This window comes from Nuphar pumila, chromosome 10, assembly GCF_984573655.1.
Source record: "Nuphar pumila chromosome 10, dmNupPumi1.hap1.1, whole genome shotgun sequence".
Taxonomy (NCBI): Eukaryota; Viridiplantae; Streptophyta; class Magnoliopsida; order Nymphaeales; family Nymphaeaceae; genus Nuphar; species Nuphar pumila.
The window spans coordinates 88,056,341-88,081,700 of NC_143258.1; the positions used below are offsets into that span (position 1 = coordinate 88,056,341).

The 25,360-nt window shown below is 34.9% G+C and overlaps 1 protein-coding gene across 1 annotated transcript; it reads right to left on the reverse strand.

Moving 5' to 3' along the window:
- Positions 1-24,230, reverse strand: LOC149827231 (uncharacterized). Its single transcript, XM_090019223.1, has 20 exons — positions 23,967-24,230; positions 21,993-22,142; positions 8,470-8,645; positions 7,147-7,254; positions 5,711-5,881; positions 4,911-5,438; positions 4,678-4,752; positions 4,464-4,592; positions 4,299-4,373; positions 3,994-4,203; positions 3,648-3,800; positions 3,329-3,561; positions 3,083-3,200; positions 2,850-2,982; positions 2,575-2,779; positions 2,123-2,228; positions 1,903-2,043; positions 1,691-1,816; positions 1,407-1,521; positions 1-536 (listed from the first exon to the last, which is right to left on the reverse strand). Exons 1-20 carry the CDS (start codon positions 24,163-24,165, stop codon positions 163-165), a joined length of 3,525 nt encoding a protein of 1,174 aa, XP_089875349.1. The 5' UTR covers positions 24,166-24,230; the 3' UTR covers positions 1-162.
- Positions 24,231-25,360: the final 1,130 nt, after the last annotated feature.

Below are 25,360 nucleotides of genomic sequence, written 5' to 3' on the forward strand. Positions count from 1 at the left end.
TTTTACAAGCATTTCAACTCAGGTTTATTATATAGAAATTATCAAATATTCATGCCAAAAAGCCTCCTACTGGCATCGAAACCACAGAGGCAAACAAATAAAAAACGAACAAAAAAAGTATTACAAAAACTGTGGTTCTCAATGAATAGAAGGATTTGGGCCTTACTGGTTGGGAGGACATTCGTCTGGCGCCTTCGCTTTGCCACGGATCATGTCACTGAAATTGCCTCTCATAATTCGTCTGAACCTTGTGTCATCAGCCACAGGAGGCTGTGGTGGCTGGGCAACTGGTTCTGATATTTCCCCTGTTTCTTTCTTCCCCAGAAGTCCGCTCTCACCAAACAAGCTGCTTACGGAGGAGGCAATGCCAAGATGTGCACCCATGACCTTACTAATGGCATCAAATGTTCCACCTGATCTTTCCTTCATTATGACCTCCAGAGCTTCCTTATGCGCAGGATCCAGCGCATCAGAGTCTTTCAACAAGTTTTGTACAGCCGGCAAAAGAAGATCCTTAACGCTAGTTGCTGGAAGATCTGCACACAAGAAATTCAGTGGCATCGGACTTAATTCCCACAAAACTATACCTTAGAAAACCATTTTCCCATAATTCATCTCTCCAAACATTAACACCCTTTTACCATAATTCACCTCTCCAAAATTACACTCACAGCAAAAAGGTATACATCATCAACATCAATGTCTTGACTCATTTTGTTTGCACATTATATTCAACAAAAGAAAAGAAAAAAAAGAGAGTAATTTCTTGTAAGAATTTGAAAATATCGGCCAGCCTGAATTTATCACTAAAATTAACACGTTATTTTTGTGAAAAAATAACCTTTTACAATAGATACTTTTTTCAAAATTTGTTACTTTACCATTTTAATAAATGCATAGATTTTCCCAGAAACTCAAAATTCTTAGTCATGCATGCAAACCCCATGAAACACTATCACATGAGAAGGTAGCAACTTTTATATGAAGAAAATGGTGTTTAGTAAATGAGTGAATGAATTTTCATTGGTGAGAAAGACTTTGCATGTTTATGATGAAAGTTTTCCGTATCCCTCCACCCCTAGTGTAAATGTTCCAAACGCCACTTCCCACATGGCTAAAACAGGTCTCAGTCTTGGAAGATTACACCATTAAATAGAAAGACATGCCTTAATCATGGTTAGAGGTGACTAGTTTTTCCCGAGAGGGATTTTAATGGTGGAAGGAGGAGAGATCAGTCACCACTGTAATGGTCTGCTCTTTCAATTACTTGAAGCTTTTCACCACGGTAATACAAATTCTAACAGATTTTGGTAAGGTGATGCCGATGCTCCATAGTTGAACGAGAGTTGAAGAACCCATACTAAGAAAATAACCATTATCACTAATATCATCATATAGCAATGTACCTGTAGCATCCAAAGCACGGATTGATTCACAGAAAGCATCTGCTCTTTCACGGCGGCGTCTCAAATCAATTCCATGAGTTGGCAAAGAAGTAAGGCGGAAAATCTTAGACAGAAGATGTGAGAAAATGTCAAGGAAACATAAAGTAGCAAAGAAGTCAATTCTCAGCAATATGATAACACTTCAGCACAACCGGAGATGTGCACAAATGTCAAAGAAAAAGGTAAACCACATTTAGCAGGATTGTGAAAGAAAACATATATAAAAAATTGATGAGATTAAGGATATAATCCCTTAGTTTGTCAGATGCATGTGGTATTGCTACCACCAATGCTCGGATAACAGCAAGAGTGGCTTCATGAGATCCATCTTCCAAAAAGGCATCCATCTGAACTCGTATCTTGTCAACAATCTGCAAAGATGTAAAGGTACAAGTCTACAATGTTCAAAAACTCGTTTCAATAACTATCAAGAAGAAATTGATAATTGAAGATGTACCATGTCACTCTTGAAATGCTGGGCAACAAATCCAAAAGCTTCTATACTGGCATACTTTACATTCAGATTAGGATCAGAGCCAAGTGTTACAAGAGCAGGCAGCACATGAGATGAAGCAACTTTCACATCAATGTATGGTACCTACACAGGGAAACAATATGATTGCATATGGAAATAGGAGATCATTCAGATCAATAATCACTGCAATAGTTGCACGTACCAGCACTTTCAACTGGTTTGCTGCACCAATCTTCATTGTGACATTGGGACTAACTACCATTTCCCATAATATATTGAAGATGATCCCTTGATGTTCTTCAAATGTACTACATAGATAAAGAATCACATGAGCCATAAATGCAGACACGTGCACACACAGACACACACACATACAAATACAAGCTAGAAAATCTCATCAGGCACGAACGTGGGCACATACACAAGTGCACAAAGATAGACTAAGAAAATATCAGCCCTCATGCAACACAACTACACATTGATGTACAAATTCCAAAAGAAGTTCTAGTCTTTAAGACCATGGGTGAACTGAGTAGCAAGTGCATCAGATGGACATGTGTCAAAGAAAATTGTCACACTAGGAAGAACTATTAACCATACAAAAGATCACATGATAAGAAACAAATCAACGAGAGAATGGCAACAAGAACCAACCAAAGGAACCGGACTGCATTGAGAAGCTCAAAACTATAATAAGGTGTCCTAGAACTTTCTCGTTCTGCATTTTGGACCAAAAGCTTTCTGAGGTATTCTGCAAGCTGTTCATGTCTTCCAAGAGAACCAAGTATACCCGTCAAAAGGAGAGGAAGAACACATGCAACAGCAAGTTTCTCAGCCACATCAATTTTAGGTTGCAAGCCTGGAATTAAAAACATTTATCATACAGCTGTGAAACAAGCAAAAACACATTTTGATGAAAAATTCCTCACCTTTTATTCTAGATTGCAGAGCAAATGGAAAAAGTTTAAAGTCAGCAACATCCCCTACTGCTAATAAGAAAAGAGGCAACATAATGTGATTTGCATACTGATCACCAAATAGTTCACAAGCAGACCAAAGAAACTGCAAAGATGATGAATTAGTTAGACATTCAGAAGGCCTTTTATCAACCCATTGCAATGAGATCAACATTAAAACCAAAATAAGTGGAACTAGAACATACCTTGGCTATACGGTTCCTGAGTTTGTCTTCCTTAGGAGGTAACAAGCATGATAGCTGGATTAGTCCAGGGAAACAGTCAACGTGCAACCAATCAAACGCAGGCCATTCAATATATTCCCTATTAATTCCAACTCAGAATCAGCCAGGGAGAATATAATCGAGTTGGGAACTCAACAACATCTACAACTGATCCTAGAAGCAAGCTGAAATATCAAACTCAAGTCTTAATTGAGACAATGAGATTACCCTGCATACAGCTCAAGTAAAGAGCTGCAAAAAAAGGATTTCCCCTCATCAGTGTTTGGAAGAGAGTCAGTATAATTGGAAAACGGACAGCTTGCAATTGCTTTGCGATGCACAAGAGGAAGCAAATCCATTAGCATCCGAAGCAAAACATCAATATTCCAGCGCTCACGTTCACCCAAAACTCGGAAATGAGAATCCACAGAGCCTTCAACCCCTGATAATGGCGAGCACCGCTGACAAAATATGAGTGCCATGAGATTTCTCGTGAAATAAAAAATTGAGAGTCCATACACATAAGCACTATTAGATATACAATTACCTGAGCTGAGACCAAGATATGAGAAAGTAAAACACGTAGAATATGGTCCAGTTTGTTTCCCCATCTTATGACAGCAGGAACTAGCTCTTTTAGTGAAGTTTCAACAACAGCTCCCGCAGGATCACAGACTAATTGGAACATCAACTCCTCCACCTATGCACCAAAAACAAATTGACTTGGACAAAAAAGGAAATGGAAATAAAGAAGAATGACATAGTATTATGACATGAGAAAGTTTCTGTGCCATCCCTAAACCATGTCTTTCACCCTGTTCTAGAGCTTACATTGCAGGCAATCTCAGTTTTCTGCTCCATGTTTGCCTCTGAGCATATTTAGTGAGGCTGACCTTGAAATATTTGTCCACATCCGGGAAGAGTGGAATCAGCAACGCCAAGTTATGAGCAGCAGCTTCTCGCACAACAATGGCAGAATCCTCAACCAGCTGTTGTATGATTGATAAAATGAGTGATGCACGGATCTCAGGTCTCACAAATTCTGCCAGCTCTCCACATGATTGCGCAACAAGCAGCCTACGCTCCTCATACATGTGATTAATCTACAGGCCAACAGAACACTGTATAAGCATGCAGCTCACAGCCATTTTCTGATATCAAGTTATTTAGAGCTGGAGATTCATGCATGGCAGATAACCTGTTCCCAGCACTGCGGTAGCAGCTCCGACTCGGTTCTCGTCTCACCAACATTCTTAGCTAGATTGACACAGGCCTGAGAAAAACAGAAAAGAAGGTAACCAAAACAATGTATGCTACTAGTCAATGACCAACATAAACATGAGTAAAATATTAAAATACTGACATCCATTATAATTCTCCTCTGTTGTTCATCTGGTCTTTTAATTAAATTAAACAATGTGTGTGTTAAAGAATCTCGTGTGTTGCTATCTGGATGTCGTTCAATAGCACACATTATAAGTGGAAGAAGCTCCTGCACAATACAAAGAGAAGGAAAAAATCAGCAATCAGCAGAGTGCAATATGATTAGAAAAACTTAAGCTAACACATAAGCAAACCTCTCGATGATTTATGAGTACATAAGGAACAATTTTTGGCAAAGCATCTGAAACGACCTGTATGGTTTCCAAACCCTGTGGAACAAGCATCAACACTTACGATCTTTAGCTGAGATCCATACAACTAAACTAAGAACTCCCAGAACATTTTTCTCCCTTCCCAGAACATTTTTCCATCTTAAAAGATTTACACTGTTCTTAAAAGAAATTTAAAAGAATTTGATAAGCATTACCATTTTCCCAGAACATTTTTCTCCGTTAAGACTGTTTGACTTTCCCTCTTTAAGAGGAGTTTCAGGACTATTTTTATTATCAGTGACTCCAATAAGGCCTGTGTAACCATTAGAAGAGCCTAGCACTTCATTGTTTAGATCCTTATCATCTTCATGCCTAATATCCAATGTGTTTTGACATGCAGCATCCCCTGTATCTGCATTTCCAGCTATTGCATCCGCAACATGAGACACAATTACTTTATCTTCATGTATTTCAACCACTTCCACTTCTGCCTGCTCAACTACACTTTGTGGACCAACAGAATCACCACGGCTCCTGGTAATGGCACCATTTTCTTTCAATTTTTCTATTTCCATCTGTAATGATTTTATCTCTGCTTTGTAGCTTTCCACAGATCCGTCTGCATTAATCCACCCACTATTAGCTCGAAATCCTTCTATGTGCATTTTCAATGAAGTGATTTCAGCTCTGCAATCATTAAGATCCTTTCTATCAACCTCCAGTGACTTTTTCAGTTCTTGTATCTGCAAAGTAAAGATACATTCATTTTCTATCAGCAGCAGGAAAATTTCAAATAGACAAGAAACTAGGTTGACATCATTTTTGGATAATTTTAACTTGTTATTCACTATTTCCCTAATCTTAACTATATTCCAATAATCTCTTTTCTTTTCCATATTTTTCCATGCCTTTCCTGAAAAAAAAAGGGCAAAAAAATGGAAAAAAGAAATTGAAAGAAGTTCCCCATGTGAAAAACAGCCAATTGTTGTGACTATAATAACGAGTAAATGCCTACCAAATTTTCTCGGTCTTTGATTTCTTTTTGCAAGGATTCCACCGACTTGCTTAATGAAACTATTTGACCATCAGACAGCCCCTTCGCTCTCATCAAAGAATCCTTCTCCTTCATCAAAATCTCATTTGCTCTTAATAACGTTTCATTTTCCCGGAGAATTGACAGCCTTTCCTGAATCAAGCAAAGGCAAGCAACCACTCAACAATAGCCACACATGAAGCTTCAATTCTCAAAAGGTTATATGGATCCAGCAACCCTTTAATGGATACATGTAGAGGAAAGAAATATCATGCAAAACTTACCTAAAACCACATTCACAAGTCCAATACTTATTGCATTCGTATTGACCTCTTTTATTTTCAGAAACCCACTATATAACTAAATGCATAATAAAATTTCAGGATATTGAAAAAATTTGATAATGTCATACCAGGGATATGCATTTTTACAACCAAAAGCATAGATAAAAAATGAGTGCCTTGTTTGCATTTTCTTGAACTGTTTTACACCTAGTACATGTAGATATTAATCTTGAAACGCCCTCCAACAAGTTATAATACATGAACAGATTCACTAGCAAAACGTCCCTCCTCTTTGTGTATCAATCGGAGAAGCCTTCAAACAGCATTTCAAAGGCAACTACAGTGTCAACCCAGCTTTTGATTTAAGTTTACATGCAAAATTTTCTTTCAAAAAGAGAAAAAATATATATGCAAAAGACCACTGGTATACATTTCCTTAGCAATGCAACTAATCATAAGGGGGTATGCGTGGGTGCACCCACTTATCCAGATAAACGGAATAAGCTGGATCACATTATCATCTATAAGAGAAGATCCCACCTTCTCCCGTTCATCTGGATAAGTGGTTGCATCCAAACACTGCCTAAAAGTATAGCGATACACATGAAAAGAAAGGAATTAGTAGAAATATTTTAACAAATGGATATTTAACAAGATCTTGGTTCCATTTCCCTGATATTTCCCTGATAATTCCAACATTTTGATATTCTAAAGACCCCCTGATAATTCCAACATTTGTAAACCAACATGCAATACAAATTCTTGGGAACTTTTCTTGAATATCGCACAAAGATGAATTGATATTCCAAAAAATAAGTGATACATTCTTACACACATCATATATATATATATATATATATATATATATATATATATATATATATATATATGCACCAAGTTTTTCCTGAGATTTATCTCACTTCTCTGGAAGTACTCATGTTACATAGGCTGCCTTAGAAGGGATAAGACAAAATCATAGATGAGATGACAAACAGCTGGAGTGGTTTCCCAGCAAGATTCCTTGTAATTTTAACTTGTAAGGATCTGCCTCAACCCAGCTTGACAATAAAAAAGAAAAAGGACAGATCATATATGAATGGCAGGAAAATAATATTTAATGTAAAGAATGAATACCTCAGCAGCCTCAGTGGTGGACGAGAGATACTGATAATAATAACGGCGCAGAGCATCATTCACAGAAGCGGGTGTGTTCTGCCAGACATCAAGGTCTTGGCCCTTAACCTGAAAGGTCCATAATGGACAAAAGCCATCACTTGAGACACAATGCATGAGAAAAACTTCAGCACATTCAACGGTCAGTAAAGATATAATGAGTAACAATCCAGTACCACAAAATGGTCGAGAAATGGGATAAAGATTTACTGATTTGACATAAAAGATACAGCTTAAATAAGCAATATCTACTTCAAGTTCTTGTTGAATTATTCAAAACATCACAATTAAATTCTGGAAAGGAAGTTGTACCACTAGCATGAAACAGTTTGTGGTTGCCTTAATCATTTAATATCATCAGAGCACACTTCCAATTTTACTATGCACCCATGCAGCTTCTTGTTGCATCACCTTCATCCAATAATATTTTGACATTCTAGAATAAAATAGACAATTTCCTGGTCACTTAATCCATGCCACTTTCGTTGATGATATAATTGTACATGGCCAAATTAAAACCTTTCCTGATTTGTCCATTCATTGCAAACTCATGAGAATAAAAAGTCAACATGTCCTAATATAGTCAGAATTAGTCAACTTTCCATGTTTTCCAGCAACATTCCCTTTGATGGAGATAAACTAGTCATTCGTACATTTGGTAAAACGAGATCAATTTAGATAGATTCAGGGTGATTGAACAAGAAATTTTGGTCAAATCTACATCATGCTGATTTTTGAGGTTTGAAGGATAAAGTGAGGATGACAAGAACACGACTTATAGGGTTAACCAATCATGGTGTGTGTGTGTAGAGGTTACCAACATGGACACCGTGACACCACATGGACATAGTCAAACTGTGCTTGGACAGGCATCACTATGCCCTGCAACTTCAACATATTTCCCCTATCTTCGTCTTTGTTCTTTTATGTCTATCCATTTTGTAGCTGAAATTAGTCATTGAGCATTACATTGTAGTTCTCAACTTGGATTTACAGTTAAATGTTTATCAATAATAACGGCTTGAAATTGTTGTTCAAGAATTTGTACTTTTAAGATCATTGATGATTTATTGCCTTAGATTGTGAATTGACCATGCACATACAACACACATATGTACAAGCATACACACAATTAAATGACACAATAAAAGCAATTGACTGGCAGCTTCATGTGAAATAAGGAATAAAAGTTAGTGGCAGCTAATACATAGAAATATAATCTAAAACAACCTATGCAGGACTGCATACTGAAACGTTGACATGAATGTGCACAATTTGACCAACCTCTTCATAAAATGTCAGTGCTGTAAGCCTGTATCCAGCAAAAACTAAATAATCCTTTATTGCACAATTCAGATCTCTACGCTCATTATCCTTCAAAGGACCTAAATCAAGAAATGAGCTGGTTCTTTTTTCCTTAGAAGTAGTTCCATCATTTATAGAAGCCACTGTATGAGACCCTGCAACCACAATAATATGAGAAAAGGTCCATCGGTTAACATAGTAAAATTTTAAAATAAAGTAGCAAATATACTTATCCCTAATTTCTCCATGTAAAACCAGCCTAATAGAAGGGTGGTAGTTTGTGACCCATGCACCAGAATATGTGCCACTAAATTACAACGAAAAAAACCATCAAATAAAAAAAAGATACAAGCTATAACCATAGAAGAAAATGCACGGTTAAGCCAAACAAGTTTACGTAGTGTTAACACGATCCCTGAACTATCAACAGCAATAGAGAAGAGGAAGACACGTTAGGTTGGCTCTTAAGCTTCTGATTCTTGGTAAGGACAGCACCTAAATGTTTCATATATATATATATATATATATATATATATATATATATATATATATGTTGTGCCTATTTGTGGGTTGTGTTGTCTTTTCGGAGGTGTTTATTGTGAGTGCAGTCACTCATTGCACTTGAATGATCTGTGCCTTACATGCTTAGTGCATTATAATCATTAATAAAAATATTTAATGAAAAGGTTTTTGTGAGGATTCTCTTTGGAGACCTTAGTGGCATTTGTGCCTTGTGATTGTGTTATTTCTTGGTCTTATGGCTCTCTAGTAGACATTATCTTATATGTTTTTACTGTTAAATAATGTAACATAATTTAATATGTAATCTCATAGTTTTAGTTTTACTTTTAAGTTTAGTTAGGATTAGGTTAGTTTATTTAACTGGTTAGTTTTCTTTTTCTTTTTTAGTTTATTTTTGGACTTATTTGGCTTTATGCTTTTTTGACCAAAGTCAAAAAGGATAAAGTAGAGAGAGTTGTTGGACTCCCAACAACTCTATTTAGAGTCGTTGGGCTCCCAACACTCCCTCATTCCCTCTCTCCCTTGTATTATAAATATGGGGTGTTACCCCTTTGTAACTTACACTTTTGTAAATCCCCCTTTTGGAACCCAAGATATTGAAGTTGATATTTTTTTACGTTTGTGCATTGGTATCCGTGCCTTTGTGCACTTGTGAGAGTTCTCCTTTTATGCCTTTGTGCACACTTTGTGTTTCTAGTATTGTGTTTATACACAAAATCTCTTTTTATAGATATTTTCACATGGTATCAAAGCAAGGTTGCTTGGGAAGGAAAATCTTGTGATTCTTCACAATATCGAGTGCCTCGAAAAGCATGCCTTCAATTTTTTCGAGATTGGCGTGAAGACTTCTCTTCATCAAATATTTTAGAAGATTACTACAACAAGTAAGAGTTAAAATCTCTTTGTGGTACGTATTTTTTTCCTTCATCTTATCTCTCTAATGAGTGAAAAAGACTCCCATTTCTCTCTTGGCTTTAAGCTCAATGGTTCCAATTATCATGTATGGGCCGAAAATATGAAAGCTCATATTAAAGGAAAGGGGCTTTGGGGATACGTTCAAGGTTCCATAATGGAACCCGAACAAAAAATTACGATGGTTGAAAGAGGAGACATCAAAATTCTTGAAGGAGAAGAAAGACAAAAGGCTCTTGAAGAATATTCAAAGAAACATGAGGAATGAGAAATGAGAAATTTCAAGATCCTATCTTGGATCTTCTCATCCGTTAAAACCAAGATGAAAGAAAGCCTCCGAAACTTGGCATTATCTTGAGAAGATGTATGCTTCACGAGACTTATCTCACAAGTACGATCTTCAAAAGAGGGCCTTGACCCGACAACAAAATGAGATGTCTATTCGTGAGTACTTTGCCAAATTATCCTCTATTTGGGATGAGCTTGACATCCTTGAGCCCAAGTGGAGTGACGAAGCTATTGAACTTAGATACAAGCAATTAGAGGAAGATCACTTCTTTAACTTTCTTAATGATCTTCGACCTGAATTTGAACAAATTCGGTCTTCTTCTTTCACATATCCTTCCATTGAAGATGTTATTACCAAGTTAAGTGGAGAGAAAACTCGTATGAGCATTAGCAAGAAAAATCCAAGTGTTCTTGCAATGCCCACAAATCAAGATGAATGTGATGGAGCTAATGCCGTGTCTAGGCCCGGCAACAACTTGAGGACATATAAACCTTCGCATTTTAAAAACCAAAATCAAGGATACAATGGTGGTCAAGGCGGAAGAAGGGACAATAGCAAAATTGTGTGCCATTTTGCAAGAAACCCGGTCACATCAAACCGGTTTGTACTAAATGGAAGAAACTACTTGCAATGGCAACCACATCTCAACCACAAAAAGAGGAATCTACAAGTGGAGCTCTCTCTCTAAATCAAATTATGGAAGCTCTTCAACCTCTTCTTAAGGAAGCTATTTTCGGTGTTGACGTATTCACTCCTTCTCCTTCAGGTAAAACTTCTTGGCTTTTAGATTCGGGTGCATCTTTTCATATGTCTCTAAACATCTCTTCTCTTTTCAAATATTCTAAAAGTTTGTCACCATCTTTTGTTTCAACCGCGGATGACACTTCTCTTGAAATTAAGGGGATTGAAAACTTTGAAACTCAAAATTTCTTTATTCTCAAAATTAAATTTATACCTAAATTGAATTTGAACTTACTTTTCGTCTCTCAACTCTCGGATTTTGGATGTGACATTCAATTTTCATCTAATAAGTGTTTAATACAGGATCACCGGTCTGGAAAGTTGATTGAAGAAGGCTCTAGGAAGGGAGACTTGTACTATGTGGATTCTCTCTAAATCCCTAAAACCCCTTTTTGTAATGTGGCCCAACATAAAGACATAAATGTTTGGCACAAAAGACTTGGTTATCCCAACATCACCAAGTTATCCTATTTGCATTTTATTAAAAATCTTTGTAAAAATACTTTCTCTTATAATGATTGTATTCTTGGAAAAATGAGAAGTATGCCTTTTGAACAAAGATCTATGTTTACCACAAAACCTTTTGAAATTGTTCATTCGGATGTTTGGGGACCGACACTCGTCATATCCAAGGGAGGCTTTGCCTATTATGTGATTTTTGTAAATGATTTTTCTCGATATTGTTGGATATATTTCCTTAAACATAAGCATGAAGTGTTTTCATGTTTTAAATCATATCATATGATAATTAAGAATCAATTTAATAGTAATTTAAAGACTTTTAGGACCAATTCCAGTGGCGAATATCTTTCCAATGAATTTAAAAAATATCTTGAAGACTATGGTATTGTCCATCAAAGATCGTGTCCTAAGACCCCACAACAAAATGGGTTAGCCGAAAGGAAGCATAGGCATATCATTGAAACCACTAGAACCCTTCTTATTTTCCAAAGTATTCAAAAAAAAAAAAATGGGTCAAAGCGGCTCTTGCTTCAATTTATCTTATTAATCGTCTTCCATTCAAAAAATTTAGATAAAATCTCTCTTTTCGAAACTTTACATTAAAAAGAACCTGATTATAATAGATTGAGAGTTTTTTGTTGTAAGTGCTTTATCCTTATATATAAGAATGATAAACTCTCACCTAAAGTCATTCCTTGTGCTTTTCTTGGCTACTCCGAAACCCAAAAAAGGGTTTCGATGTTATGATACTAAAAATGATAAGTTATATGTCTCAAATAATGTAACATTTTTGAAAAATGATAGTGGTTTTGAAAAGAATGAATCTCATTTAGAAAATGCCGACTATTCCTTTCTCTTTGATCTTTTATCTAAAGATGATGATATCTCTAGTGATGATGAATCAACATATAACAGTGACAATGAAGTGGTTGAAATCAACAATAACTCTAACCCTACTACCTCTCAAGAAGAAAATATCACTAGAGACCCTATCACCTATACTCATAGAGATAGACACACCTTTAGAAGTGTTATTGAGCAATATAGTGAACCTAGCGAATCTATCCTCCACATGATTCAAACCCTAGAAGAGCCGAGAGAACTAGAAGAACTCCCCCTGGATTCGTATCTTTTGATTCTTTCTCTCCTAAATATCGGGCTTGCTTAAGTGTCATTCACTCATATTTTGAACCGAAATTTTTTTAAGATGTCAAATGATGTATTGAATGGAGAGAAGCCATGGAGAATGAACTCAAAGCGCTTAGGAAAGCCAACACTTGGAAATTTCAAACGCTTCCCAGTGAAAAGAAAACTATAGGATGCCGATGGGTGTTCAAAGTTAAAACCAAGAGTGATGGATCTCTTGAGAGGTATAAAGCTGGTCTTGTAGTTAAAGGGTATAGTCAAGAATACGAGATTGACTATGAATAGACATTTGCTCCAGTAGCTCGTATGATTACTGTCAAATGTCTAATCACCATTGCTTTCATTAGAAAATAGAATATTTACCAAATAGATGTCAAAAATGTTTTTCTAAATGGTGATCTTAATGGATCCTAAAAATAAAGTTCTTCGTCTTCGTAAAGCTCTTTATGACTTGAAACAAACTCCCAAGGCTTGGTACTATAGGTTTAACAATGTAATGACTGAAAATGGTTTTACTTCATGCTATACTGACACTGCATTGTTTGTTAAGAAATCTGATGCAGGGATTGTTATATTACTGTTATATGTTGATGATATGTTAATAACAGGTGATGATGTCAAAGGAATCAAGAGCATTAAATTTATCCTGACTTCAAGATTTGAAATATCAGACAGGATTTCTGACATATTTTTTGGGAATTGAGGTTGCATATTCTCACAGAGGCTATTTTTTGTCTTAAACTAAACTTGCTTGTGAGATTCTTGACAGATCGGGAATCACAGATGACAAGGTATGTGAAACTCCTGAAACAGTAGGTTCAAAGATGAAGATTGATGATAGGATTCTCCTAAAAGATCCCACACCTTACCGGCAACTGGTTGGATCTTTAACGTATCTCAACATTACGAGACCTGATATATCTCATGCAATATATGTTTCTAGTCAGTTTCAACATGCACCTACTACAGTTCATATGAGCGTCATTCTCCGCATCATTAGATACATAAAGGGTACAATAAACAATTGGGTATTTCTATCTTCTTCTTCTTAATTGAATTTAATTGCTTATACTGACTCTGATTGGGGAGGTGACCCAAATAACCGTCACTCCTCCACTGGTTTTTGTATTTTTTAGGAGAATCTTTAATTTCTTGGAGATGCAAGAAACAACATAAGGTCTCACTTTCATCCACAGAAGCCGAATATAGAGCCATGGCATCTACTACCATGGAGATTGTTTGGATTCGCAACTTGCTGAAAGATATAAATATTCAAGTTCAAGGGCCCAGAAAACTATATTGTGATAATAAAAGTGCAATTTACATTGCCAAAAATCACACATTTCATGAGCGCACGAAGCACATTGAGATGGACTGCCACTATGTTCGTGAAGAATACTTAAGAAGAACCATAGACCTTTCATATGTTACATCAGAATACCAACTAGCAGACTTCTTCACCAAAGCGCTGTGCTCTCCAAGATTTAACTTTCTTCTTGGCAAACTTTCGGTTATGTCACCCTAAGTTTGAGGGGAGGTGTTAAATAATATAACATAATTTAATATGTAATCTCATAGTTTTAGTTTACTTTTAAGTTTAGTTAGGATTAGATTAGTTTATTTAACTAGGTTAGGTTTCTTTTTCTTTTTTAGTTTATTTTTGGACTTATTTGGCTTTATGCTTTTTTGACCAAAGTCAAAAAGCATAAAGTAGAGAGAGTTGTTGGGAGTCCAACACTCCCTCATTCCCTCTCTCCCTTGTATTATAAATATGGGGTGTTACCCCCTTGTAACTTACACTTTTGTAAAGCCCCCTTTTGTGACCCAAGATATTGAAGTTGATATTTTTTTATGTTTGTGCATTTGTATCCGTGCCTTTGTGCACTTGTGAGAGTTCTCCTTTTATGCCTTTGTGCACACTTTGTGTTTCTAGTATTGTGTTTATACACAAAATCTCTTTTTATAGAGATTTTCACATTAATGATTCTTGCATGATTTGAGTGATAAATAAAATATTATTTTATTTGAAACTTCCTTCTGTGTATCCCTTTTGTGGGACTTGTGGGTGTGTCCATAGTGACTTGTGCTTGTCCACTTTTGGTTTTGGGTGGACTTTTGCATATGATCAAAGGCTATTTGATTCTTCACATGCATTAGATCTATAAGATCACATTGTTCTTTGGATATTAAAATGTCTTTCTTTATGCATTCTTTGTGCATTATTATGAACTTAATGAAATAATAGTTTTTTAAAAAAATGTGTGGTTTCTCACCCATAGTGGCTTATGTTTTCTTGCTTTATAGACGTGTGTGTGCCTTAGTGACCTTGAACATGGATTTATGAGAATTAATAAAATTAATAATTTAAGTATTGTATGTTGTGACATTGTGATTATTTTACTATTGGCTATTTCCCTCTTGGATTACCATCTCATTGCATTCCTTATAAGGGTTTATGTTTTTTTGAATTTTTGATGCATATTATTGTGTGTCTTATATGTGACCTCATTAGGTTTTTAAGTGACTTGTTTGCATCTTGCCATATGATTGACATATCGGCTCTTGTTTATAACCTTTTATTGAAAGTTTTTTTCAAGTTTTTTTTGTTACCTTCTTTTCGCTATAGTTTAGTCCATCATTTTTTTTCATTTGATACATCCATTATTATTGTTTGTCCTTTTCGACGTGAGTTATGTGCACCTCGATGTTGTGGAGTCGGAGTTAGTTGTTGGGGTGAGTTATGTGTGAACCTCTATCTTCTTGTCAGTATAGATTGCCAAGATTATGAGTGGTATATTGGCACTTTTTTTTTATTTTGACTGGCAATTGATTGACCTTTGCTTTTACGAGTGAATTGTATCACTCAATCGCTTTTTTGGCCTTTGTTGTTTATTGGATGCTTGTATCGATCTTTATTAGCGATGGCTCTATTGTTATTTGCGTCTGACCATATTGGTCCTTATGGATTAAATCTCATATTATTGCAAAATTTATGTATTTGATTTGGATATTGTTTTCAAATCTTTTTGCTTATTGATATCAGCTTATCTTCATTACAATATTTTTGCCCATCTTGTTTTTTCTCTACTTTTTTCTCTTATTTGAGTCATTTTTCTTGGTATCATAGCGACAAACGTTAAAAACAACAAAATCTCATTTTTCAAAAAACTCATGAGAATTTGAAATTTTTTCATAAATCACACATTTTTTGGCAAAATCTTGACAATAAAAAAAAAATAATATAAAAAATATTTTTATAAGAAAATATTAATAAAAATTATTTTAAAATAAAAACACAATTTTTCATGATAAATATCTATTTAAAACGTAAATATCGCATTTAAATCATGGTATTTATGTTTTTTCATAAATCTTGCAATATTTTGAAAATCTCACAAAAAATTGCCATTTTAAAGGCAATTTCGCATGATATTATCGCAAGATTTTCATAAATCTTGCGATATTTGTCATTATGGCTGGTATTTATTGTTAGTTTAGATAGCCAGTATTGCTGGTGCAGACATTTGTGTTTGATCTCTTGTTCTATTTGTTGATATACTCGAATTTTCAAGATATTGAGTTGGAGGTCAAAGAGGTGATTGCTTGTGATAAATAAACTGGTGTTAAGATTTGCAAATATCATTTCTTTTGTTATGTTTTGTTATATGTGAGATTTTTAAAATCTCTCTATGTATTTTCTAATCTTTTCACTGCTAGTTTTTCCTTGTATGGAATAAGGTTATTTATTGGAAACATTTTATGCATTATTATGTGCATTAAATATGCGTTAATTACATGTTAGATATATATGCTGAAGATATTTAAATTTGTTCCATGTTGGTTATCTTGCATTTTTCGATGAATTTAATTATTTTTTCTTTTTTATGAGCTCCTTTGAGTTCTTATATTTAATATACTTGTTGTCGTGTTTTGATTAATGAGTTGTATCTCATTTGAAATATGCAAGCCCTTAGGACTTTATTGCTAAATTGTTTATATCTTATTGATATTTGATCTCTAATATATGTTCAGAATTTATGTTTTCTTGAAAAATATGTTGTTCTTATGATTATGGTTGTCTAATTGTGAAATTCTTAAAATTGATTTTGAAGTATACTTCTTTTGTCTATCTTAAATGGTTTGTACTTTGCTTGAATTGTTACTAATGTTTGTAAAATTTTAAAATTATTGTTTAAGGTGCATATTTCACTCATTGTTTAGTTTATAGTACCTTTATGTTTTGTCGGGGAACTTAACCATCCTCTCTCTCTCTCTCTCTCTCTCTCTATATATATATATATATATATATATATAAACATTAATTTGTGTTGTTCTTGTTCAAAATATATATTTGTTTTGAAAATATATACATATATCCTATAACCAATTTTTATCTATTAGGTTAAAACGTTTTCTTTTAATAACTATTTGGATAAGATATCTTTCTTTGTGTAGTTGGAACCTTTGTTTTGTTCTCTCTGTAGGTTCTTAAAGATGATATGGGTTGAGAAAAAAAGTTTGTTTTTAATGCGATTATCAATAAAGACTTGGATCCTTCCATTTGTTTTATATTTCCAAACTTTGGGATCTCCCCAACGGCTATACTTATAGTAGTTGGGAGCATCCCAATGACTATATGGCCCTTTGTAATGTCTATATAAATGGGTTAAAACTAGGGTTACCGAAAGCACCATAGTACATGGGGAAGCGCACTTCTCTGAAGAGCATTTCAGAAGCGTGAAACATGGCACTTCCGAAACGTGCTAGGAAGCATAAAAAAAGTTGGGAAGCACACTTCCTATTTAGGGGAAGCACGCTTCCCAATTTAGGGGAAGCTCGCCTTCCCTTATTATTATTTTTTTTGTGTTTTTTTTTTCTTACTTTTTTCTCTTTTTCGCTTCCCCCTCGCTTCCTAAGTCGCTTCCGAGACGATTTTTTGTTCGCTTCTAAGTTGTCCCGCGCTTCCCGCTTCCTAAACTTTTGGAAGTGCCTTGCTTCCCGCTTCCGCTTCCCGAATCACTTTCCGCTCCCAATTTCCCAACTGACAACTCTGGTTAAAACCTCCTCTTGTTGGCTAATGCTTTCTTAAGCATTCTATCTCAATAAAGATTATTATTTTTTATGTTTTTTGTATTCTTTTGTGTATGCTCTTTAGTGCCTTTTATGATCTCATGTATTTGCCATTGATTGGTTTGTGTATTGTCCCTTTGTGGACTTGTGCTTGTGCACATCTAGGCTCTTTGTAGCCATTGTATGCACTTGGTGCTTTTGTATTGCCTTTGCATTTGTATTATCCCTTGTGTGACTTGTTCTTGGGATTATGCACATTATGATTTCACTTTCTACTTGATTTCATTACAATTTTCAGCATTATTATTTCCTGCAAACATTGTGGCCTGCATTTTGATTGGATTTGTTGTTATTGTATTACGCTAGTTCGAGAACATAGACTCATGCTAGAGTAACATGAGGCGTAGATCAAAGGACTTAAGATCACTACAAGAAAACCGTGGATTCGTAGTCGTGCAAAAGGCAACAAAAGGTCTGTCTTTCATCCATCGAAGCTAAATACCGAGCTATGGCCACCACGATAATAGAGATAGTTTGGCTCAGACGCTGACATGTGAGTTGAAGTTACACAAGCTTCACGTAACAACAAGAGTGTGATCTATATTGCCAACAACCGAACATTTCATGAATGCACCAAACATATTGAAATGAATTGTCACTATGTCATAGAAAAGTATCTACATGAAACCATTGATTTGTCATATGTTATATCAGAATATCAATTGGCAGATTTATTCACCAAACCTCTCGTTGCTCCTAGATAGCATTTCCTCTTAAACAAACTTTCTCTCATTGTACCGTAAGTTTGAAGAGTGTTAAAAATATAAAAATGTAATTATATATAATATAATAATATAATAATATAATAATATAATAATATAATAATATAATAATATAATAATATAATAATATTTTATTTATTTATTTATTTATTTATTTTTTGTCTGGTTTGATTTGAACTAGATTTTTAAACTAATCAAGATCCAACTAGATCTTGACTAGTTGTATAGCCATTGGAGCTAGTCCAACGGCTATAAATAGAGTCGTTAGACTAGCTTCAACAACTCTTTATGAAGAGTGCCTTAAGAGCTCTTCTCTCCCACTCTTTACTTGTATATAAATAGGGGTGATCCCCTCTCCTTTGTAATCAATACTTAAGCATTTTCATATGATTTAAAAGATTATTATATTATCATTGTGTTATTTTTTATACCCTTTTGTGGGTTATGATTGAAGTGTCTTTAATAGATACCGATTACAAGCATTTGCGCTTTCATGAAAGATTCTCATTTCCTTACAAATCACTACGGAGCTATTGTATAATGGCAAGCTGATCGCATATATTCTTTATTTTTTACAAATACTCTGACTGCTCTCCTTTTTTATATTCAATTAGCTCTTTCTTAAGATGTAATGCCTTGGCAAGTGAGTGTTGACATAGCTATTCTTTAACTCATCCTATACTTCTGGTGCAGTTGACAAGTCAACTACTTAAGCGATAATGTCCTTGGAAAGGGTCGAATTGAGCCAACCAAAGAAACCCTAGTCCTTTGACAACCAATCTTCATATGCTGGATTTTAAGGCCCGACCTTGCATTTTTTATTCTCTGCATCAGATTCCTCTATAATGATAAATCCGGGAGGTGTCTTCACGGTGCCATCAATATGCCCTGCAAGTCTCATGTGCCCATAGTCACAGATATCGATGAAAATTTTAAAATATCGTGGTATTGTCGTTGTAAATTCAGCAAATGATAATATAGGTAAAATATTGCCAATTTGATAATATCACAAGAACATCGTGATGTTCTCATGATATTATCACAATATTATCAATTAGTTTTACTGTTTTTATTTATTTTTAACAGTTTAAATATGTTTTTCTTCTTTTTTTACATTTTTTTACTTAATTCTTTTATTATTTATGTATTTTTTGTATAAACATGATATTTTCTTACTTATTTTTGTTATTTTTTATATTTTTTAAGCCTCGAGATTTATCACCAAACCTATAATATCACGAGAAATAGGTTCACCAAAATATAGCCGATACCGATATTCGTGATTATGCATGTGCCTGATATAGTAAAAGACTATCCCCTTCCAAGCAACGTAATTAGAAGAAAACAATTTGACACTAACCTTGGGAAAGGAAATAAGTATAGCTAGAAGAGAAAAAGAAGAAGATGATGATGCCATGATAAGAAAATCAAAACCACCAACACTAATCTCAGTTTTTTTTTTGAGATCACACGACAATAGATCTGACTGTCACAATGATATGGGTACGTACATGTACGTGACTCGCGTACGCAACATGGGTTAAAAAAAATCAAAAGTAAGATATTGCGACACGTGTGTATATATATATATATATATGTATGTATATATATATGAATAAAATATTTTGTATTGTTTCTATAAAATGGTTTTTTTATATAATACTTTTGAAAGCATGTTGATATTAATAATATATTAATACAAATATTTTATATCACCCACTTAAAGGGTATTTTTGTAATATTTATTGAGATGATCCTTCTCTCTCTCCCCCCCCATAGATCTCTCATAAATCATAATGTAATAGCGTGATTGATATAAAAAATAGGAAAATTTCCATTTAAGGCCCAACCTTTTGCCCCTAATTTCAAATATGGGCCTCACGTTTCTGAAATTTCAGATATGGGCCAAACTTTCCCTGAAAACAGCCAAACAAGGGCCTGCATTTAATATTGTCCATTAACTTAGGTTATATCATAAGCCAAATTACCACGGTGACCTTCACTAGTTCAGAGTCTTCATAGTGATTGCTTTTTCTCTTTTTAAGAAGATGAATGAGTACTTTTTAATTTTCAAGGGACAATACAATAAATAAAAAAGGAATCATGTTTTCAAAGATGATATGTCATCTCTCTCTCTCTCTCTCTCTCTCTCTCTCTCTCTCTCTTTTGGACAAGCAGAGGATCTTTTTTTCAAAAATTTATTTTTTATTTGCAATGTTTAAGACACAGTGTCGGACACGTTTTGGATCGTGTCATCAGTGTGTCGTACACCAAAATGTGTCGGATCCGAGAGTGTCATCCATGACACGAGCCCACTTGGGCATGTCACTGTGACAGAGATCTGATCAGCAGCAGAGATATCAGATCATAGAACTAATGTGCTAACAGGCTGGTATTCAAGTATGAAATAAAAATCACAATACCCAAGATAATGACGTCAACCTAGAATAGAAACTCAATGAAAAGAAAAGGCCATAAAAATCGATATTAAACAGAATATTAAGGAATAAACAGAGAAGATCCAAAGGGATAAAGATGCTGTAAACCCAATAAGAAACGTCAAAAGGAGATTTTGTGGATCACAACTTATAAAGATCTTGACATAAAGAAAGCAATCTGAAACAGAAAGAAAGATAACTGGGACAGATTTAAATGATAAAAGATATAGAAGAGGATCAGATGAAGGGACGGTGAGAAGAAAAGAAGCTAGAGATATGCAAGGAAAGACGAGTCTTATCTTCTATCAAACACTTAAGACAAGAGAGCCCATGTAGATCTTTGGCTCTGATACCACGTTAACACTATCCTTGAATTATCAACAGCAATAGAGAATAGGAAGATAAATTGGGTTGGCCCTTAAGCTTCTGATTCTTGGAGAAGGGCAGCACCTCAATGTTTCATTATATATATATATATATATATATATATATATATATATATATATATATATATATATATATATATATATATATATATATATATATACACACACACACACACACACACCCTAATAGGGATGAATACAAAATAGTACAAGAAGACAAAAATAATTACACATCTGTCCCATATAGGATGTTACATGAAGAATAAATATAAAACTCAGAAATTACAAACATATCCATAACAAGACGTCTCCACCAGAAATGACAATTTTACCCTTCACCTGTTCTAACACTTAGTAATAACACCAACCAAATGCAACTTGAAACTGGTCACAAGTCACCAGAGAACATCAGTTCCAAGGGCTAGCCCTAACTTGGATGATTATGATATGAGTTAGTCAAGGTTGCTCAAGTCCGAGATATAGAATGGAATATATCTAAATTATAACACAATCGTGACTGAGAATGAAACAAGCAAAAACCCTTACATTCATAAGTTTAATAGCACTTCACATTATTAGGAAGCTATCCTTATCCAACTCCAACATAAGAAACTAATGAAATACCTAGTGCCCGCAGAAACTGTTATTAACTTACTATCAAAAGTTCAAAACAGATATTGATACATACAACATAGATATGGTTAGAAAGCTTGATGCATATAAGAAGAAAAAATAGCCAATCAAGGGTAACCACCTGAATCATCAACAGGAGATTCACTATGCTTTTGCAAATCTGCTTTTAGTTTCAAAATATCCTCCTGAGCCAGTCTAAGCTCATATTCACTGATTGCTAATTTTTCTTCTACTGTTTCCTTTTCTTCCAGCAAACTCTGAGGATCTGCAACTGCATAAATACACAAGCAACAGTTTTCAATGTATTTCACTAATTATCTAGATAAATTTACAGAAAATTTATTGTTGGAATAACACAATGGGAAAGGAGAAAGGAAAATATGGTACTCAGATATGAGAGATTGTTCCATGGTACAAGTTTTCCAGACAATTGTGTACAAGAACCCTGAATGTTGAAATTTCTTTTGAAGATCTAGATGGAACCATGCATAATCTCAACCCTTGTGTTTTGACTTTAATAGGTTGTATGCCTACTGTTGACATAAATATCCCATGGTGACTTATGTATGAAGACTCTCAACGGGGATGCAATAAGTATTTGTAATATTAGTTCTTGACTTGACTGCTCATCTGTGGTGTTGAAGTGGAGGAACGTTACTGCCCAGGTAAAAGTTCAATGTTCCATATTGGTTACCCATAATTTCTTCAGCTTCCACTTCTCAAAACACTATGACAATAGCATATTATGATTTTATAGTATATTAAGATATCAAAATGAATACATTCAAGATACTAAAGAATTGAACATGACCATGACACAAGCCTTCAAACTACTACACTTATGCATGTTCAAAGAAGCAGCATAATAATGGCAAAAAACTTAGCAAAAATCACAAAGAATCTTATTGGCCCTTACAGGCAATGCCTGGACCTGTCCAACCACAATTACATTTGTTTAAAGCGACAGACAAAATAAAGAGAGGAAATTGCATAAAATTCAGAAAAAAATGTTATCCAGCTATCATGTGCCCTAGCTAAGGGATGATGTAACCTGTTAAAGCAACATCCCTCAGAAATCGAAAAAGAAAGAAGATCAAAAGACGGATGAAATAAAAAAAAAATAAGACTAAAGTGAGAGATCAGGACGAACTGCCCTAGTAGATTGAGATTAATTTCGTTCAAGATTAAGCTTACATAATATGAAAGTAGATATTGAAAGAGGAGATTTATCAGAGATGCGAAAGAAACATCAGTTCTAACGGAATCACTGAAAAAATCCAAGTTAAATCCATGTAAAAATCAAACACAACACATGCAAATAAAATAATTACATAAATCTGCATGAAAACGCAAGATCATGAAGAATTGCACATCGAGGTCATAGTTGAATGCATTTCGTGTATGTTTACCAAATTGATTGATAAACTAAACCTCAAAGAGAAAGATTCACTAGAAATTAGCAGAATTGAAAGACGTCGAACACTTGTCCTAGTTAGACCAGGATCGAGTGCAATTGAACCACACGAGTAGATACGGGAGTTCCACCAGATATAATGAAAAAAGTCAGATCGCGAGGAATCCCTCCTACTGGATCAATAATTGGACAATTTCAAGCCAAATCCGCGTTAACACATCCAAATGAAAATTTTCACCAAAAGATTTGCAAGAAAACACAAGATCTCGAGAGAATTCCCCCTCTGGGCGACGATTTAACGCACTTCCCCTAAATTTACCAAATTGACAGAAGAACTAATCTTTCAAAGACAAAGATTCACCAGAAACTCGCAAAAAAAGCTTAAGATCTCGAAGAATTGTACTACTTAGATCACGATTGAGCACATTCAAACTACATTTTCCAGTCAGAACAAGTAGAGACCTAAAGAAGGTGTAAGATCTCGAAGAACTGTACCAGTTAGATCACGATTGAGCGCATTCAAACTAGATTTTACAGAACAAGTAGAGACCTAAATAAGCGTACGATCTCGTAGAATTATCCTAGTTAGATCACGATCGACTGCATTTGATCCACATTTCTTCAAACAAATGTTGCGCCCACGCGCGAGCGAGCGAGAGAGAGAGAGAGAGAGAGAGTTACGTCTGAGAGAATTGAAGCGGGAGATCTGATCCGTCGGGAAGAGGGAAGGGTCGGAGAAGAACTCCTTGAGGCGGATGGCCTGGTTGTCGCGGCCATCGTCGAGGAGCTCGTGGAGGAGCTCGAAGGCCGTGAGCAGGTAGTTCTCCTCCAGAAGGAAGTTCACCACGCAATTGCAGAGCGACGCCCTCTCCACGTCCATCCTCTCCTCTTTCTCCTCACCTCTCGCTCATCCCTCCATCTCCTCCTCCCTTTCTTCGTTCGAAGAAGTAAGCAGACGGGAAAAAGTCGAGAAATGGAATAAATAGTCGCTAGCAGCCTCAGAGAGTCTCCGACTTTCATGACGAGCAAAGAAGCGGTGATATATTGTTGCACTCAAAAATCAAGACCAATCTCTCCATTCGCCAAATTTTGAGGCGTTTTCGTCTTAAATGAAAAAGTAGAAGAAATTTTAAAACTTATTTTAAAATTTCTTTTTATTTTGAGAGGAAAGAACATAAATATTATTGAAATAAGAAGCGAAGACGATGAGAAATCGTCATATATACCAATGTTATTGGTATCGGTGCGTATCTGCCTGTATCGGATCGGCAGAATTTCAATACGCTGCAGCTCCGATAGGGCTACTTTTAATAAATATAAAAAAATACAAAAAAATAAATTTTAATATTATTTTAATGATTTTAACACGTGTTATATAATAATTTTTTTTTGTTTTTTTAGCCATACAGCTGAATCGGCAGCCCAGCGATTCAGGGCCGATACTGACAACATTGATATATATATATATATATATATTTTCAGATGGAGAAAAAAGATGGGAGAGAAATTAAAGGCACTTGATCGAGTAAAAGGGGCTCATTCTTGTGACGAACTAAGCAGAGTTTGAGCTCATAATGAACCCGAATTAAACTAGCCAAGTTAGAGCTGGTTTGTTAATAAAAAAACATCCATTGTTTTAGAGCTAAGAGAAATAGGATTACAAAAAATATGTATGTAGAATATGCGTACAATATATCTAAAATATATTTCTTACCAACTAACGAGTTTTGTGAGCTGAATACCTATTGTTTGTATTCAACTTGCCAAACTTATTTACTAGTCAAACATGAGTTGAGCCACAAGCGGCTTGGCTTGCTAGTATTATTATTATGCTTAATATGCAAGAAACACTAGGGTGTATCGACTATCAATTCAGTTATGATTTGACCTTGTCCTCCAGCTAGAGTTGACTCATTCGGTTACACTTTTACAAAAGATTAAAAGTTTTTACCAATTAAATTCTGTTTTATTCATACCATATTTATTGGCCTCGGTGTGTAAATTTTGCAAGGAAGAACCTCTTGATAAATCGGAAACATTTGCTTCTTTTAATAACAAAAAATTCTTGGCATATT